This window comes from Coprinopsis cinerea (genome assembly GCF_000182895.1).
Source record: "Coprinopsis cinerea okayama7#130 chromosome 1 map unlocalized cont3.1, whole genome shotgun sequence".
Lineage (NCBI taxonomy): Eukaryota > Fungi > Basidiomycota > Agaricomycetes > Agaricales > Psathyrellaceae > Coprinopsis > Coprinopsis cinerea.
The window spans coordinates 4,035,494-4,052,845 of NW_003307544.1; the positions used below are offsets into that span (position 1 = coordinate 4,035,494).

General features: G+C 51.2%; 9 protein-coding genes across 9 annotated transcripts; 5 read left to right on the top strand and 4 right to left on the bottom strand.

Moving 5' to 3' along the window:
• Positions 1 to 1,504: 1,504 nt before the first annotated feature.
• On the bottom strand, positions 1,505 to 2,578 carry CC1G_08813 (hypothetical protein; the record flags this gene model as incomplete). Its single annotated transcript, XM_001829606.2, has 3 exons — positions 1,505 to 2,060; positions 2,114 to 2,469; positions 2,537 to 2,578. 3 exons carry the CDS (start codon positions 2,576 to 2,578, stop codon positions 1,505 to 1,507), a joined length of 954 nt encoding a protein of 317 aa, XP_001829658.2.
• Positions 2,579 to 2,882: 304 nt separating this feature from the next.
• Positions 2,883 to 3,919, top strand: CC1G_08814 (hypothetical protein; the record flags this gene model as incomplete). The annotated part of the gene is made up of 4 exons (XM_001829607.2): positions 2,883 to 2,999; positions 3,059 to 3,445; positions 3,501 to 3,738; positions 3,792 to 3,919. 4 exons carry the CDS (start codon positions 2,883 to 2,885, stop codon positions 3,917 to 3,919), a joined length of 870 nt encoding a protein of 289 aa, XP_001829659.2.
• Positions 3,920 to 4,545: 626 nt separating this feature from the next.
• CC1G_08815 (hypothetical protein) lies at positions 4,546 to 6,075 on the bottom strand (the record flags this gene model as incomplete). The annotated part of the gene is made up of 3 exons (XM_001829608.2): positions 4,546 to 5,091; positions 5,145 to 5,900; positions 5,950 to 6,075. The coding sequence occupies 3 exons, from the start codon at positions 6,073 to 6,075 to the stop codon at positions 4,546 to 4,548; spliced, it is 1,428 nt and encodes a 475-aa protein (XP_001829660.2).
• Positions 6,076 to 7,036: 961 nt separating this feature from the next.
• CC1G_08816 (hypothetical protein) lies at positions 7,037 to 8,179 on the top strand (the record flags this gene model as incomplete). The annotated part of the gene is made up of 4 exons (XM_001829609.1): positions 7,037 to 7,316; positions 7,387 to 7,584; positions 7,643 to 7,930; positions 7,983 to 8,179. 4 exons carry the CDS (start codon positions 7,037 to 7,039, stop codon positions 8,177 to 8,179), a joined length of 963 nt encoding a protein of 320 aa, XP_001829661.1.
• A 1,248-nt stretch (positions 8,180 to 9,427) lies between these two features.
• Positions 9,428 to 10,551, top strand: CC1G_08817 (hypothetical protein; the record flags this gene model as incomplete). The annotated part of the gene is made up of 5 exons (XM_001829610.2): positions 9,428 to 9,692; positions 9,748 to 9,831; positions 9,894 to 9,965; positions 10,016 to 10,312; positions 10,364 to 10,551. 5 exons carry the CDS (start codon positions 9,428 to 9,430, stop codon positions 10,549 to 10,551), a joined length of 906 nt encoding a protein of 301 aa, XP_001829662.2.
• Positions 10,552 to 10,912: 361 nt separating this feature from the next.
• CC1G_08818 (hypothetical protein) lies at positions 10,913 to 11,343 on the bottom strand (the record flags this gene model as incomplete). The annotated part of the gene is made up of 2 exons (XM_001829611.1): positions 10,913 to 11,199; positions 11,259 to 11,343. 2 exons carry the CDS (start codon positions 11,341 to 11,343, stop codon positions 10,913 to 10,915), a joined length of 372 nt encoding a protein of 123 aa, XP_001829663.1.
• Positions 11,344 to 11,746: 403 nt separating this feature from the next.
• On the top strand, positions 11,747 to 12,454 carry CC1G_13803 (hypothetical protein). The gene is made up of 2 exons (XM_002912226.1): positions 11,747 to 11,969; positions 12,105 to 12,454. Exons 1-2 carry the CDS (start codon positions 11,807 to 11,809, stop codon positions 12,302 to 12,304), a joined length of 363 nt encoding a protein of 120 aa, XP_002912272.1. The 5' UTR covers positions 11,747 to 11,806; the 3' UTR covers positions 12,305 to 12,454.
• A 133-nt stretch (positions 12,455 to 12,587) lies between these two features.
• On the top strand, positions 12,588 to 16,066 carry CC1G_08819 (hypothetical protein; the record flags this gene model as incomplete). The annotated part of the gene is made up of 19 exons (XM_001829612.2): positions 12,588 to 12,682; positions 12,762 to 12,840; positions 12,929 to 13,074; positions 13,131 to 13,140; positions 13,187 to 13,204; positions 13,258 to 13,283; positions 13,338 to 13,363; positions 13,425 to 13,459; positions 13,534 to 13,558; positions 13,644 to 13,717; positions 13,789 to 13,834; positions 13,945 to 14,041; positions 14,116 to 14,175; positions 14,253 to 14,280; positions 14,425 to 14,482; positions 14,592 to 14,728; positions 14,834 to 14,947; positions 15,135 to 15,824; positions 15,851 to 16,066. 19 exons carry the CDS (start codon positions 12,588 to 12,590, stop codon positions 16,064 to 16,066), a joined length of 1,980 nt encoding a protein of 659 aa, XP_001829664.2.
• A 412-nt stretch (positions 16,067 to 16,478) lies between these two features.
• Positions 16,479 to 17,151, bottom strand: CC1G_08820 (hypothetical protein; the record flags this gene model as incomplete). Its single annotated transcript, XM_001829613.1, has 3 exons — positions 16,479 to 16,609; positions 16,941 to 16,955; positions 17,016 to 17,151. 3 exons carry the CDS (start codon positions 17,149 to 17,151, stop codon positions 16,479 to 16,481), a joined length of 282 nt encoding a protein of 93 aa, XP_001829665.1.
• Between the last annotated feature and the right edge of the window lie 201 nt (positions 17,152 to 17,352).

Here is a 17,352-nt window from a genome sequence, read left to right on the forward strand (position 1 = left end):
ACCCTGATATCGTAAACTTCGATGAGCCCCGTTTTCGCTTGCCTTCTACACACAGCGAGTCGGAAGGCGAGAGGGAAAAGGCGTGACTCCCAGGTGGCATCGGCCACTGGTCGGATGTCTGGGTCGATGGGAATGCCCTGAGTTGCCAGAACATCCACGCTGACGCAAGCCCCGGCCGGTAGCGGTCCTTTGAAGGGTGAGGGAAGCAGGGGGGTGAGTAGTGTTCACCACGGGTAAACCCCGGGTCTGAAAGCCAGGACCCGGACCCGGACCCTGCCAAAACCCTACCCGCAACCCTGCGGGTTTTCCACAGGGTTTGAGCTTTATTTCGTCCAAAACAGCCTAGAAATGGACGAGCTATGCCTGATTTAAGTAAATTGAGCATAACCCGTCCATTTCTTGGCCGATTTGGACATGTAAGGGCTCGTTTTGAAGATCGCGGGTACGAAAATGCGTACCCGGACCCGGACCCGCCCTTAGCCCTACCCGAAACCCGCAGGGTTTCCCGTACCCCTGCTTTTCACTAGGGGTGAGCGTGGAGGCCAGGTCCAACGGATCGCCGTAGTACACAGTGCCTTCAAACGAGTCGTAAAGGAAGTAATGATTGCCGGGTAATGCGGCCAAAGGTCCGCGAAGACCTTCAGGATGGTCACGCACTGAAAAGCCTCGAATTCTGGGAGTTAAATGCTCCCAACCGGACCACCATCCAACAATTCGAGCCTCCAGCTCTTCGCGTGTCGAGTACTGTAAAGGTTTTGACAGAAAGAATGGGCGCGGAAACGTGGTCTCGCAGTATCTCTTCAGAAGTGAGCACCAGACCTCGCGTTCCTTTGACGCTAGGTTGAGCGACCTGCAGCACTAAACTCGGTGTTGGCAGCGTGAAAGGCTGGATTGGAAATGGGATACATTACCTTCCTGAGGTTCAGAACGTCGTCCCACTCCACATTCTTCATAATCTCAACAAGGATTTCATGAGGAAGCCGCGACAGCTGTAGAGGCTCACGCTGAGGTCGATGCTAAATCACGGATGAGCACCTCTCAGTTAACCGACGTATGGACACACCTTATACCAACGGAATGTTGGACTTCCTCGGACTATTATCAGCCATGGCACGAGAAGTAACGTGATAAGAAGCAGAGGTCCTGAGAGCTCCAGCTTCAGAAGAACATCCTTCATTCTTGAAGACGTTGGACCTCTTCGACCGTGGTCAACCTGTCAGAATTCAACATCGCCCGCTGGGAGGACCCGGGCCGCTGCGTGCGACATCAGCGGCATCCCAAAAACCTTGCCGGACTCCCGGCACTAGAGACACAGGTGCCTAAATGGCATTCCAATCGTCGCCTCTTACTTATTTACTCTCAAAAGCAAGCATTTACCGTACTGATATATTCTCATGTTAGACCTGGGTATCAAGTTTCTAACCCTTCGCCTTCTACTGAGAACAACCATCGCCTTCCTCAACAATTGTTGGAGCATGGCACCAAATAGTCTTGACAAAACTGCCTATCCAAAGATAGTGCATAAAGGTGGAGATCTAAGCGAGAACGTAACGAGGCGTGTGTAGTCACTGTCTGCCTCCATACATCCATGCATATCCCAGAACTGTCCTGGGAGCCTAATCGACTGGTAGGAGGGAGGAGGCAGGTCGTCATCTGGCCATTTGTAACAGACCAGATTGTCGCAATCCTTGGCAAGATATGCACCTTTACGATAGCCAAACCACCGTGTGGTATGCCCGAGAGGTATACGGGCTTCCAAGAGGCGGACCATGGAGACATCATGATCAGAGGGTGCTCGTTTCTCGGTATCCGCAGGGATGATCATCCCAAGCAGCACATCGTCGGCCCCGGCGAGGACCAGACGAATGGAGCCCCGAATGTAAAAAGGAGTTGTGAATGGATGGGGTGTATCGAGGAAGTCAGACGACCTCCATTGAGATTTCGACCACGCGTCCGGTGAGTTCGAAGCAGCCAACATTCTACCCTTTTCCCAATCCCAAATGGAGACATAGTCGTTCATCAACAAAATTCTCCGATTGGGCAGTAGCAAGACATACATACTAAATGAGAGTTAGTCCACAAGTGGAACAGCTCATGATTAAACTTGACTCACATCCTCGGAGGGCATATTCTAGTCGTAGGGTCCTGGGGATCGAACGACGTCCAATCGATGATTCTCACACGGTTTACCTGTGTAACGTATGCGAGATAATTTCCGAGAAGTGAGCAGGGGCGAGAGACTTTGAGAGCCTCATCATAGAATGGGGCATGGGACCTTAGCCGAGTGCTCGAGTATCGAACTTCACCATCTTCAACTTCGGCTGTGATATCGTAGACCTCAATGAAGGTCGATTCGTATTGTGTCCGACACACGGCGAGGCGAAAGGCGAGAGGGAAAAGGCGCGATTCCCAGTCATCATGAAAAAGCCAAGCCCCAGATATGAGACCAGAGACGCAAAAGTGCCCCAGCTTTAGAGAGATATGCGTACCTGGGAGGAGCTATAGATGTGGATCGGAGACCCAGATTTGTGAGTACTTTCAAATCTGTGTCTCTGTCCCACAGCTGATAGGTGGCCATATTTGCCCTATATCTGCTCCATATCTGGAGAGCAGCTGGTGCATATGGTCATGTGCACTCTCCCGGACCACTGTAATGATTTCACGAGGAGGTCCAGCGAATAATAACAGAATATCATTACAAGCAGTCTACTGTACAAAATCATACCCTCGTATAGTTGAGCCACGCTACAAGACAGATGTCAGACCTCAGAGGATGTCCATCGTGCCCGCCGTCGTCCAAAGGGCGTAAGAAGCCCCAGTGGCGCAGGGCGGGCGCGGACGTGCGGCAAAAGCGAGTCGAGCGCCGGCGATTAAGAGACACCATGACGAGGAAGAAGTCCGAGAAGAGGATTGCAAACATATCTTACAAGGTGATGGATCGTGCCTGTACCAATGCGGTTCAAAGGCTCGTTTCTGGAAAAAGTGGTGAACCCGAGCGCGTGAGAGATTCCAACTTTCCTTCATTGGTTCTGTTAACGCTTAACTGCCATTATGATAGACACACACCCCTTTCTCGGCGGCGGACGACAAAACATTGAAGGAGCTGGACGTCAAGACATTTTGCATTGGCCCTTTGAAAGACAAGCACATTTCAGACTTGACCAGCCTCGTGTCAAGGATTACGACACCGGACACCGCGGGCCCTACTCGCAGTGAACCCAGTCGCGTTCCAGACAACAACCGTCCTCTGGATGGCGATGGCGGGGAAAGGGAACCTGAATCAAACCTGGCGGAGGGAAATTCCGGGCATCCTCGTCAGAGTCGGCGACTTTTCGAACAAAACAATACCGAATACCTGACGAAGGTTGTGGATATTGTCTGGAAGCAAGAAGGGGACAGTCTTTCAAAGAACATCGATTATGTCCTGTGTCATTTCGGACAATCGGTGCGCCCTATCGCTCTTTTACTTGTAATCTACTGGGTTAACCGTCAACTTTTAGCCTGAAGCGAGATCACGAATGCTGATCGATATTCTTGTCGTATTTTCTGGCCGAATCTGCAAAGAGGAGTTTGACCGGTCTGCGTTCCACTTCTTGGAGCTGACTGTCGACGATGGTACTTTAAACGATTCAAAACCTGGAGGCCCGGTTGAGGTACCGAGTATCTTCCGTGGTCGCATACTGTCCCTCACAGGGAGACTGGACTATGCTACAGTGGCAGGAGACGGGGTCACGTCGGGTATATCGTCTGTTGTTGACCTGTCTTCCCGTTCTTAATATCTGATGTTCTAGGTCTCATTGCCAGTAGCCAACCAAGCCTCATCAAGGTTAACAACCTGGCAGAACTAAGGGATGCCCTTGCGGAAAAGCTTCCGCGAAACGCAAAAATCAATTTCTGGATCCTGGAAGCTGATGTCTAGCAAAGAGCTAGAAGCTCACCTCCCGCAAGTTATTGCACAGACCGTTGCCGTGTTAGTTCCCCGTCACGTCGCCCACAGTCACCATTGCTAATTTTCTTTCTCTCTTTTTTTTTTTTTTTTTTTTTTTCTTTTCTTTTTTCTCTTTCTCGACAGAATGAAAGCTACGGAGTAAGTTTCGACTTGAGTTTTGCTTTTCAACATTCGCTAAACGAGTCTATCTCCAGGTTGAAAAGAATACCCTGGGTTCTAACCGACGGTCTCAATTATAAATATGGCATTACAGTTGTCGACCAAGGTCGATACAAGTGTTACCATTTTGAGTGTTACAGTATCTCATCCTCGAGCGGGACTGTGGTGGACATTGACCTTTTGAAGCACACCTCCGCGATGCTTTCATGTTGGGTATGTCGAATCAAGTTTCTGGACCATTTCATCTTGTACTGACGAGCGCCCCCTTATTCGTCATAACTTAGACTGCGGCGGCACCAGAGAGACTTGCGATGAACATTACCTCGTGGGCACGAGCAGCAAAGGAAAGTAATCGCCATAACCAGAAAGGGTGACATTTATGGTTGTGATTGAGTAGTAGCAGTATATGGGTCAGAACCCTATGTATCCAATGCTGGCTATCCAAATACAGTGCACGTCAGTGGTGACTTGAACGAGAACGCGACGAGGCGTCGGTAGTCACCGTCTACTTGGAAACAACCATCCATATCCCCGAACTGTCCCGGGAGCCGGATGGATTGGTGGGACTGAGGAGGCAGGTCGTCATCCGGCCATTTGTAACAGACCAGGCCTTCGGAGTCCTTACCAATATATGCACCTTTACGATAACCAAACCACCGTGTGGTATGACCGAGCGATGTCGGGGTTTCCAAAAGGCGGACCGTGGAGACCTCAGAGGTTCCTCGCTTCTCGGTATCCATTGGGATAATCACCCCAAGGAGCACATCGTCAGTTCCTACTAGGACCAGGCGTATGGACCCGCGAATGTAAACAGGGGATGTAAATGGATGCGGTAGATCGAAGAAGTCCGACGACTCCCAGTCAGGCGTCGACCACGCGTCCGGGGAGTTTTCCGCAACCAGTCTTCTACCCTGTTCCCAGTCCCAGATGGAAACGTTGTAGCCCATCAACAGAATTCTGCGATTGGGCAATAGCAAGACATACTAACCGGGAGTTAGTCCATGCATGGAACAGCTCGTGATTAAACTTGACTCACATCGAGAATGCTCGGAGGGCATATTCTAGTCGTAGGGTCCCCCGGATCGTACGATGTCCAATTGATAATTCGCACTCCATTCGACATTGTGCCATAGGCAAGATAATTGCCGAGAAGGGAACAGGGATGAGAGACGTTCGCGACCTCATCATAGGAAGTCAGAACATGGGACTTGAGTTGAGTGCTCGAGTATCGAACGTTGCCGTCTTGAATTTGAACCGTGATATCGTAAACTTCGATGAACCCCATTTTCGATTGCCTTCTACACACAGCGAGTCGGAAGGCGAGAGGGAAAAGGCGTGACTCCCAGGTGGCATCGGCCACTGGGATGTCTGGGTCGATGGGAATGCCCTGAGTTGCCAGAACATCCACGCTGACGCAAGCCCCGGCCGGTAGCGGTCCTTTGAAGGGTGAGGGAAGCAGGGGGGTGAGCGTGGAGGCCAGGTCCAACGGATCGCCGTAGTACACACTGCCTTCAAACGAGTCGTAAAGGAAGTAACGATTGCCGGGTAGTGCGGCCAAAGGTCCGTACAGACCTTCAATGTGGCCGTGCACCGAAAAGGTTTGAGTTGTGGGGGTCAAGTGTTCCCAACCTGACCACCATCCAACGATTCGAGCCTCCAGCTCTTCGCGTGTGGAGTGCTGCAAAGGTTTCGACAGGAAAAACGGACGCGGAAAGGTGGTCTCGCAATATCTCTTGAGAAGCGAGCACCAGACCTCGCGTTCTTTCGACGCTACATTCAGAGACCTGCAGCACTGAACACAGATGGTCAGACTAAGCAACTTCCATTGTGAAATATCGGACACGCGCCTTCCGGAGAACCAAAATGTCGTCCCATTCCACATTCTTCATAATCTCGACAAGGATTTCATGAGGAAGGCATGAGAGCTGTAGAGGCTCAGACAGCGGTCGAAGCGACTTTTGCTGCATCACAAGTGAGTACCTCTCAGTAAATCGACGTTTGGACGCGCTCCGGCTTGAGAAGTACAGCTTTAAGCTTCCTCGCTGAAGACGGTCAAACCAGTCAAAAGTCACGTGGTAGATTCTATCCCACGTTCATTTTCGGACGACGGAATGTCCTTCGTGTATAAAATGCCCTACCACACTGCAGACATCGATTGGACATCGATCAGACTCATGAATGAAAACCTTTGAATTTCGCAATGTCTCGAAAGAGCCACTCAATCAATCTCAGTCCTCGATATTCAGCCTCCCTTTTACCCCTTTCTGGAATGCTATCAGTGGCGACCTCATGGATGTGGACTTCCTGGTGTCAGAAGTTTCGAATAAGTACATATGTAGTTAGCGACATGAAAAGTGTCACTGGGTAAGCCAATTTTTTACCCTATCTGGAACCCCCAATGAAGAATTTCTCCTATTCTAGGTGCTTACTTTGGGCGTTCCCGCCAAGGCTGTTCGAACGTGGACATTTGAACTTCGAAGTGAACAAGTGGGCGCGATCTGGCCTGCCGTTCCTTTCACCCCAACCTGTCGGGTGATGACCAGATAGGCTTTCTGTCGTTTGTGGGAAACTTTCTGCGTTCACTCTGTCACGCTGACCTGATGTCTACCAGACCGCGTTTCCAGATGTTGGAACAAGACTCACGAGGCGAGGTTTCCAGGACTGGGGAGACGCTTTATCGGGTGCGAGCCGTGATGAGTACCTCGACTTCCCCCAACCCTTGCCGGCGCTTGTCAGTGTTTTCTATCTCCCAGTGGACTCCCATCCTCCAGGCTCCCATAGAGGCGCCCAAAATCGTGGGTACGATACAGTCCGCCTCATGTTTGCCTCACCGTTGGAATCTAGATGTGGTCTGGTGAAATGCTGTGCCATTTCTCTCAGTCATTATAAGGCGGTTAGGAAGTTTTTTCTTATTCCCCAACTCCCATCATGCTCAACCACACGACAGGCACCACCATAAAGGGCGGTCAGTTCACCGAGGTTCGCGGTGACTACTCTAGCATCGACGCTTCAGACAAGAGGAGCAGGACTCACGTCGTGCATAACCACGCGATGCATGAGAGATACGCCCACCACGTCGGGGACGTGTATCACGGTTCCGTAGGCAGCGTCCAAAAGGGCATTCACCTCCACAATGCGCCCGTCAGTACGACCAACGACTTTGGAGGGGGGTTTCCGACGTCGCCCTCTACATTCGGGTCCGTCGATCGTACGTTGCCTTTCTATTAACAGCAATTCACGTCTCTCATTAAGCCCATACGTTTCGTCATCGCTTACAGACAACCTCTCGCCTGGTTTGGCTCTACCGCGGCGAGTTGAGAGAGCGCGATCCCCTTCTCGAAGGGACACCGAACCCCCGCAATATCCCAGGTTGCCTGCAGGGGCCCATTTGGAAACACATACCCAGCAACCGACCTTCAACGACGGCCGTCAACAGGAACGTCCGGCGTTCTTCGTCGTAGATTCAGCCACTGGAGGTGAGTCGTATTCGATGCCCATTATGCACACCCTATTTATCGCCAACCCCCGCTCCAGAGCGTGTCTCGCCATCCGTATCTCCCACCACTGCATTCCCGAGTCCTCGACAAAGAGGATATAGCGACAGACCATCGCCCATATCCACAATGCACGACAGACACTACTTTGACAACGTGTATCGCAGCTCCCAGCAGCGAGATTCCAGCAACGTTATCTCGAACACTCCTGGGGGGTGGTACTGCCAGGAGCATAACAGCGTCGGGTCCACTGGACGAGCTTCTACGATGCCAAGCCCATCACATGCACCAGGCGACTCGCACCCGGGCGATTATCACAGGCAGAGAAGTGAGTCACTGCGCTGCAGTAAAATGCCTCTCTGACCCTTTGGTATGACTAGATGGCTATGGGGACAACCAGGTCCCCCCTCTCGAACATTATGGAAGGAGGGACCCTGTTCTTCAAGGGACAGCCGAGTTCTCAGAGGAACCCGCTGATGATTTCTATCTCGACCACCAATCGCGTCCAATGGAGAAGAGGCCCAAGAATAACCCGTTCCTAAACTCGATGACAAAGGGACGGAGTGATTTACATTGATTTTCCATACCCTTTGAGCACCCTGTATAACATATTCTACATACAGACTCTAGCTAGAACTTAAAAGTACCTTCAGCATTCGAACAGGGTTTTAGCTGAGGAAATAGGATGGATCGGACACTCGGTTACATCCGAGCTACCGCGCGAAGCTCTGGGATGGACTACGGACCATTGCCTCGGTGCGATCGCCAGCAGGGGAATGAATGACGGTTCACAGCCTCTATTCTTGTCCTGGCAAAAGGCTGTGGAGAGAGCTGTAAAGTGCTGGAACTGTATTCAAGCACCATGTTCCCGGGTGGCACGTGCAAACGCAGATGAGGTGCATGTGACTGCTGTAAGTACGGATCGAAGAGTTCATTCACAGCAATGGATACTCGTATTGCATTATCACCTTGCTTCTTTGAAGAATACTATCACTCTGCTCCGACTGTATCGTTCCAACCCTCCCATCACCATCCACCGCTATCAACTGTCTAGAGCCTTCACCGAACGAAAGAAGGCAGTGGATAAGTCAAAAGGGAAGCATCACTGCCTTGGTAGGTTTCCGCAGATACTGCTTTTCATCTTACCAGGAGCCAGTGCATCTCAGGGTCTCGAGATTTGAAACGGAAGCCTGTACATATTGATTTCAAACCATAACTTTCGGGGCCGAAAGTCGCTGTCGAGTTTTCCATCCGCCAAGCAAGTGAGGCTGGGAAGCGCTGATGAGACAATTGGAAACTTCGCTGGGATGCCGACGCCCATGACCCCTTGAAAGCTGGGGACAACGACACGAATGGTGTCGAAAGTGAGGAATAGAGTCATCCACTATATGTTCAGGGTAATTCATCGCTAGTTCAAGCTCGGTTGAAAGATCCAAACCGCGAAGGAACGTAACCCGTGAAATCACACCACCCACGCACGTCAAGCGCCCGGAAGAGACAGGCGCCAAGCACCGACTCCAAACTTCAAGGCGACTACTAGCTACGGGGGAAGCTTCTCTGATTTGCTCCGTGCCTTCGTCAGTTCATTTGTGGGATGATTTGATATATTGAGGCAATATCGCACCGGGTTCTTGGGACACGACACCCAATTCGATTGGAAGAGATCACCACGTCTATCACGCATGTTTCAAAACAGCCTTGCGTTAACCTCGTGTGTTCTTTCTTTCTCCTCCAGAATAGGCCCTTTCGTGATTCCGCCGCTTCTATAAATACGAGTCAGCGCAAATGGATCCTTCAATACAGGTTCCATTCGCTCTTCACAAACATGTCGTTCTTCCACAAAGCGCAAGGAACTGTCGTGAACGATTGTCGCTTCTCAGTATCCGGCGACATTCGCACCACTCAGGACGACCGCCAGCATCTGATGCACAGTGTCCACCGGAGATCCTTCAGGGAAGGTGATCGCTTGCATCTTGGCGACCAGTACCATGGCACGGTCGGTTATGTTCAGCGCTCAGGCGAACACTACGCCCAAGACCACGATCCTACATTCGATTCCATTTATAGCACTCGCCGAGAATTCACAGGAGGTACCGATATGCCTCGATTGTGCTCGAGTTGATTCTCATCAGGCTGTCCTCTCAGCGCGTCGTCGTTCTGAGCAAAGGGATCATCGACCACGCCGATCAATTGAAGCTCCGGGCTCATATAGCCATCTACTCAGTGCAGGTACTGTCATTTTATCGGCATTCAGAGCTTTGCGCTTGGACTCAACTTTGTATCTCAACCAGCCGCCACCTCACCAAGCCTGCCACAGCAGGAGCCCTGGCCTCCATCGTCCTTCCCTTCCGCCCACGGGACGCGTACGTTTGAACCTCTGCTTTCTTTTGGATTATGGTTGAAGAAGGCGTAGCTCCTTACTGCCCTCCAGTGGACTCAGACATCTCCAGCGAAGACACGGATGAAGATGACCATCCTCCGGCATTTCGGCTGCTCCCGTTGGTCCATGGTACGAGCCCACCTATGACCCCGCCTGATTACCCCATTCGCGCACCCAATGGCGTACCGTCCGCTCAAGATTCACCCTATCAAGGCTACACCACCGCCCGACCACCCCTTCAGGCTAAACCGGCAATGTCTGGGGGATTTGAGTATCACCAAATCTCTCGGACAATGACTATGCCGGTGCCTGAGCACTATGGTCCACAAGGTGATTTCTCAGTGACATCCATTCTCACCGCCATTGCTTATACTCGTTCAGGCGGCTATCTGGAACCACCTCCTATAATTCAGCGACAGCCCTCGAGTCCTGCATTCTTTATCGCTCCATCCGGAGAAGGATCAGCGTCGGACTGGGATTCGCAGTCCGCGACGGAGGATGAAGTACGGGGGCCAACTCAATACTCGTCGCAACACTACAGTTACAGTCGTAGGCGGTCCCACTATTAAGCGGTAGCCCGAGGAGACAAACCGCTGGTCGTCTCGGTCCCGAAGCTGTGCCTTTCATTTGAAGGGGAGAACGAGCGCTGGTTCCCTCGATGGGGTCACTGAGCGTAGCTCTTTCGTAACGTTTCGTAATCCCTACTTCTTACCATGGACAGCTTACAACGTGCTCAAACTCATGATTCAATACCTATCTCTACAAATACATAGTCGTTGCGTAACAGGACATACGAGTTATTTAATGAATACAAATGCGGTCCTTGACATCAAGACCGTGACCATCGTCGTTGAGACATAAAAACATTCCAGCCTTTCCTGGCTTTCTGCGCCGTGCCACCGTCACCTTCATCGTGGTTAGCGCCGTAACCTATGGAAGTTCCGGAACTTCAAGTTCAGGCGAGACAATCAACCACGCGGAATCCTTTCTCTTCTCCTCCTTCTCCAGCTCCTGGGGCGAAACAATGAGCCATGCGGGGTCTGTGCGGACTTTCTCCGACTCTGGCTCGTCCAACACTTGTGCGTCCACGATGAGCCATGCTGCGTCTTGCCTTGTCTCGGTGGATTTGGTCGCTTTTACGTTGACCGCATGAGAAGGGTCTCTTGGAAGCACTGCGTCTATGCTAGGTGACCGCCGTTGCACGGACCCGGGGTCTCCTATAATGAAAGAATAAAGTTATTACGAACATCTCGGACTCGTCTCGGAGGTGCCTTACCTGAGGTAACCACGGAGACAGGCCTAGAAATAACCTGCGAAAGCGAGGATAGCAGGTACAGCGAGAATATGCTCCTGAGTAGCATTGCAAGTGGTGGTTCAAGATGAAGGAAGGGCTGTCGCCTTTGTTGCGAGGTGAAAAGTCGACTTGGCCGGTTTACCTTTGAGGCTTTGAAATACGAAGAAGCCCGCACCCATGCTTAAATAACACTTTCGGTGAATTCTCGACAACCCGAGCTTCGTTCGCATGGCGAGCCATTGCTTTCTCAAGTCCTCACAACGCTTAGTCGCTTCTTCGAAGCTGATAATCAGCCACCATGAGATACCGGGAACAAATGGCAACACATCAATCGCTTCTTCGAACCTCTTCGACTCCATTCAACGGCTAATAGCGTGGCAGGAACCTAGCAAGACGCCATACATATTTCCGAGATTTAAACTTGACCTCGACTCTGCCTTTGTTGAGCTTATCGGCCTCCAGGCTCAACATAAAAGTCGACTTCAGTGGAGGCACACGATCGACGACGGGCGGGATTTCCCCCTTTTGGGATGCCCGTGATCGACCCCGACAATTGTGGCCGTTTCCCGAGTGTCCCGCCCGAGGTGGACTTGACCGTCACCCGCCAAGGCCCTCCAACTAGCTCGGCCACTGGCATGGACGCTGAGCATATCACGAGGAAAATCCACCGAAAGGGAGCGACTCGAGAGGCAAGTCCAATCAAATCATAGACCGGCGATTAGTATCACTCATGGATTTAATTGAATAGGGGAAAAACCCGACAGGCTTTCAATTCTCGAGGTCGAGGATTTTCCACGTCACACTGTCTAACTCCACCACCTCTTCCAGCCCCTCGAGAGCTCACTATCTCCCTACGCAATCGACCCTCGAGGGGTCCTGCATCACCTCCCAAACTCCAAATTTACCTCGCATTACCCGCATACCTCCCAATTGATTCTCATGGAACACCATCCAGGCACTTTTTGGACAGATGGAGATTATCCTTTTTGGGCCTCATGATCCCATACACGCCTTATCCTGGTTACTGAGGAAAGGAATCATTCAGGAGGGGGACATAACTGATACGCACATCATCACATCCCCATCCCTCTGCCCAGCGGTGCATGCCTTACTTACTTATGTCATGGGATATATCTACCGAGCGACCAATACAAACCAGGGTTCCCCTTTTCCGACAACACCGACACCTTCTTCACCTTCTATCAAGGTCCCACTGGAGTCCCAGGGCGCCGTGCTTCTTTTCCCTTGCTGTTCGCCCCTTTCTGAGCGGTCGTTCCCTTTCGCGATCGCCGGTGCGAGCTTCAGTGCGCTATGAATAGCCCGCCTTTGGTCGTAGCAGTGGAGTCGACCATCGACATTGGCAAGACGTATGGCGCGCTGCTGCTGGGTGCCGCTGGATCGTTCGGGTGCGTTGTTCATTATCATTCGCGTGCGGAGGGAAGGCGCGTTTTTCTCAAGGTTGGTCTCGTGGACGGATGGATGTAGGTTGAGCGGGGTTGTTTCGACCCAGTGTGTGGTATTCTACAAGCGGTATCCCAAGGACTCGCTGAGGACGAAGTTGATGGTGTGTGCATTCTCGTTTGTTTTTTATCAGGTCGTGTGCTACATGAGCGGCTAACCGTGATTGCAGGTTGGAGCGTCGTGGTGGGTAGCGTTATGGATTCAGCAACCTCCTACCGAGCCTTATAGATCATCGAAGGATACTGGATATCGCACACACTTCGTTCGTCTTGGTGGCAATCTACGACTATTTCGTGAAAAACTACGGTAACGCTGCAAATGTGGACAGTATTCCTTGGTACGTGATTTCCTTCCCCTCATCCATGACCTCGGTCTCATCTGACTTCATCTCAGGTCTCTCGCAGTAAGCTTTACCATCTAATGAACCTACTCATACTGATCCTGTGTAGCTCTCCATCGTAGTCACTGTAGGCTCTCCCTTTCTCCCGTTCCACAACTCTGGGAATTTACATCTCCAAAGGCACTGCAAACACTGCTCGTCCATTGGTGAGTATCCATTCTCATCGTCCCACTGAGCCATGTCTGACTCTCCGCCCCCAGTTTCTTCGCAGAAAAGATTCTACGCTGTGCGTTTACCTACCTTTCATCTCCATCTACACGGGGTAAATTGACTACCATTCCCCACAGCGAGCCGGAATAACTGGTTTATTACCGCGCCTATTGTGCGTCCAGAATTCCTTCCCTTTCCTTGCACTTTCCTCGAAATTTAATTTTTGAATCGCATCTCGGAATATAGCTCATACTCGCCGTGCTCAGGCTAGGTGAGCAGTTAATCCTTCGTGGCCGCAGTAGGCAACCTGACCGATCGTCACGTTTTGGGACTTGATTAGTATCTGCCACCAGTAGGTTTCCCTGATTACTCTACTCCCACACCAACCTATCACTCAGCTTACCCGGTGTCCAGTCACGACTGCCAACATGTAAGCCTCCCATCCTTCATTCAATTCGAAGTCCGGGGTTTGATGTGGCTGGTATGACGCGTTGCCATTAGGATCCGGCTAGGCCGATTCTCGTCATTCATGGTCGTCTTTCCTCGGGTGAGTACACAAGCCGGAAATCGCATGATTTGAAATGATATGTACTCACCTCACCTCGTCCTCGCCTCCTCCTCCAATTAAATTCTGGATGTAGACGATGTTCACGACAGGCCTCACACTCTCCGCTGCCATCGACATCCTTATCACCGGATGGCTCTGCTACTTTCTCAGAGAGATTCGTACACGGATCGGGCCTCATGCTACAGTGTAAGTGTATGGACTCTCCGCGATTCGCACACTCGACTGAAGGCTCACATCCGTCTTTGAATTCACTACCATAGGATGATCCGGATGGTGGACACCCTCACACTTTACACACTCGAGAACGGGGCTTTGACTTGGTACGTCCGTAGGAGGACCCACGGATTCGCACCGTTTTACTGATCGTTATTATCCTTTTGTTTTGGTGGGATGATAGCTTCGCTGCGATTGCTTCCCTGGTCTGTGTGAGTACATGGTCTGTTCTAGACGGTTCCCACTCTCCAGAGCCGTCCATCGCTTTTCCTCTACCTTCCCACCAATCAAATTCAATCCTCTTCGGGAGTCGAATCAATTGACTGACGAATGGCATACGTATCTCTTGTTTGCAGTGGCTAACAATGCCGCACAACCTCATCTTCATGGGTCTACATTTCGTCATTTCCAAACGTGAGTCCGTCCATGCACATCCAATATCCTTTCGAAGTTGGAGACACTAACATACTTAACGGCACTTCATCGTAATAATTCTGATGTACGAACGAACGAACGAATACAGTATACGCCAACTCCCTTCTGGCTTCTCTCAACATGCGGAACGACCTTAAGCAAATCCAAGGGCGGTTAAGGATTAACATTACAGGCCAGACGACGGATTATGGGAAGGACGATGGGAGTCCTGAGTCGGCCCTTCGGGTGGGTGCTTCCTTGAAAATTTCTCTCGTTCATTCGTTCTGTTTCATCCCCTTCGTATTCTTAAATTTTTATGACTCGCGGCCTTGTGCATTTGCGTGCAAGTAGTGGATGGACGAGTGCGGCACTAGAGCGCTCATCACCGCCGCCGGCGCTTATTGGTGCTATCATGTACCGAACTTTGCTTTACCTTGGTCCTGTGCTTCTCTGTCGATCTTCAGGGTGACCACATGGTTGTCTCTGATTTAATAATGATTTATCATTTTTGTTTTTCGAGCTTCTTTTCTACATCTTCTTCCACACCGCTATTTCGGGATCACTTCGGGCGTCTGTTCAGCTCCCATTTTGCACTCTCCTATTCAACCTATTTCTGTGATGTATAGTGTACTAGGGCTGACACCTGTTATAGATTCAAAACAGCAAATCAATAGCGAGTACCAACTCGACGCATTACGACTACAATTACTATGGTCAACGAGATGGTTTGTCGAAGTCGAACCAGTACACGCTCTCTGATCTAGGCAACGCCGGTAGAGGTAGGAATCCCACTACTCGATACATATCCAACGACGCAGGAGCAAGAGCAGCAGAAGGGGCAGAGAGAGAAGGTAGACCGCGGATACGAAGACGAATCCCACAAGAACCGACGACGATTATCCAGTTCAGGCCTGCTTCGTCGTATTATTGGAATGTGGTTGCGCACCGGGTGCAGGGTGGGGGGTTGGCGTCGGGTGGGCAGCGAAGTGGTGGACTCGGAGGTAGAGGAAGAGGGGGAGGAGGAGGAGGAGGAGGAGGAGGAGGAGGAGGAGGAGGAGGAGGAGGAAGTGGGGTGTTGCTGGAGGAGGGACAGGCGAGGGGACACGGACAAGCGGAGGGAGAGGAAGACGCCGAGGTGCAGAGTCAGAGTCAAAGAGGGAGAGAGGGTAAGGATAAGGATGTGGAGGAGGGGATGGGTAGAGAGCGAGAGGGAGTGGAAGAAGGAGAGGGGGGAGAAGAGGTAGAAGGGAACTTGAAGCGTCCGCCTACCCGACATGGCCCGCCTCCACCGCCGCCTTCGAGTACTTGGAGAACGTCGTATCCCCCGAGACCATCGCATTCTGTGAGCTCACTGTCTCATCCTCCAAGTCGACCTTCGACTTCTGCCTTGACTTCACCATCGGCCCCGCCTTTGACTTTGCCCTCAACTTCACCCCAAGCACCGTCTTAGACTTGAAGGGCAACGTCGATTCCTCCAGCTACAACTTCTCGACCTCCTTTGTCGAGCCAAGCCGTCAAAAGGAACTCGAGATCTTGAATATCGCGGTCTCCGCTTCTCGAAGATCCTTCGTGAAGGCTGATTAACCTAGCTGGTTTCGAGGGCGTGCTTAGGTGGATTCGAGGACGGATCCGAGTTACTGGGAGTAGTGTAATGCTTACGGACTGATGGACCTGGGTGCTGGAGATCTTTGGGTGTTGACGACGACATTTAACGACAGAACAAGACTATCCCGCATGAAGTTGTAGTTGTATCTAGTCATTATCATGGACACGGACATTCGTGCCGTTACTGTTTTGTTTTCGTGCTTTCCACCGATTTCATCAATAATGCTATCATGTTTTCACATTTCGGAAGGCATGTATTCTGGTGGGACCAAAAACGTCTGAGCTGCAATGTCCATACATTGAAGGAAGGCACCTTTCGAGACGTATCCACACGTCCAATACAAATACACGTTCAGGTCACAGTCCAATGTCCAAAGGTCAGCCATCGCATTTACTTCACACCCCCAAACCCCCCCTGCCTCCTAATCGCATCCGCAATCTGCTTATCCTTCATCTGCTCAAACGCAGACTCGTTATCCTGCGGTCCCTGACCTAGGAACTTTTCCTGGACAAAGTCGACACCTGTAGGTAGGTGGGTGTTAGTAGGTCTGCGTCTTTCAGAATCGGCGACGAAGAATGCCAGAATCGGTGACCAAGAGTGGTAAAACTGGCGATGAAGAAATTGAAATGCTCAAAAGGCCACGTTACACGAAAGATGGCAAAGGCACTGAAAAAAACGCTGAAGAACGAGAAGGACTGGGGAGGTATAAAACATAAAAGAAAGAAAGAGAAAGGGCAATTCAGAGTGTTTGAGAGGCTACGAATGCGGTACCTCATATCCACTCCTCAACATCATACTGCGGCGCAACGGGAAGAAACAACAATCCAGATCTTCGTGAAGAATGACGCGAACCTTTGTCGACGAAATCTACACCAGAAAATCCATCAGTGTAAATCCTTCACCGATACCAATGCAGGAGACTCTTACCCTCGTTCTGTTCAGCCTTGCGTCCTCCACCCGCAGCTTCGTTCACGCGACTCATGAATCCACCACTAGATTGTTGCGCGCTGGGTTGGGCCTTGTTCGACCCGCCACTGGCGAGGTTGCTCTTCAAGAAATCCATTGGTGAAAGTGTTGAGTGGATTAGTGATAAATTGGACGATTGGGTCAGTGGTTAGAGAGTGGACGTTGCTGGATAGAATGTAGACCAGGCAACCACCATCTTATAGAAACCCGAAGCGCAGCTTCCGCACCAAAGACTGACGACAATGTTCCACCCATGACACATGTTCCACACCAACTCCACAAAGAAGCAAACCCACCC

What these genes read in the sequence shown, in the direction of transcription:
- CC1G_13803 (XM_002912226.1), top strand. Translation starts at nt 11,807, where the DNA reads ATGCCCGTGATCGACCCCGACAATTGTGGCCGTTTCCCGAGTGTCCCG. An exon ending in GGGAGCGACTCGAGAGGCAA is followed by an intron (nt 11,970 to 12,104) that starts GTCCAATCAAAT and finishes CACCTCTTCCAG; the next exon opens with CCCCTCGAGAGCTCACTATC.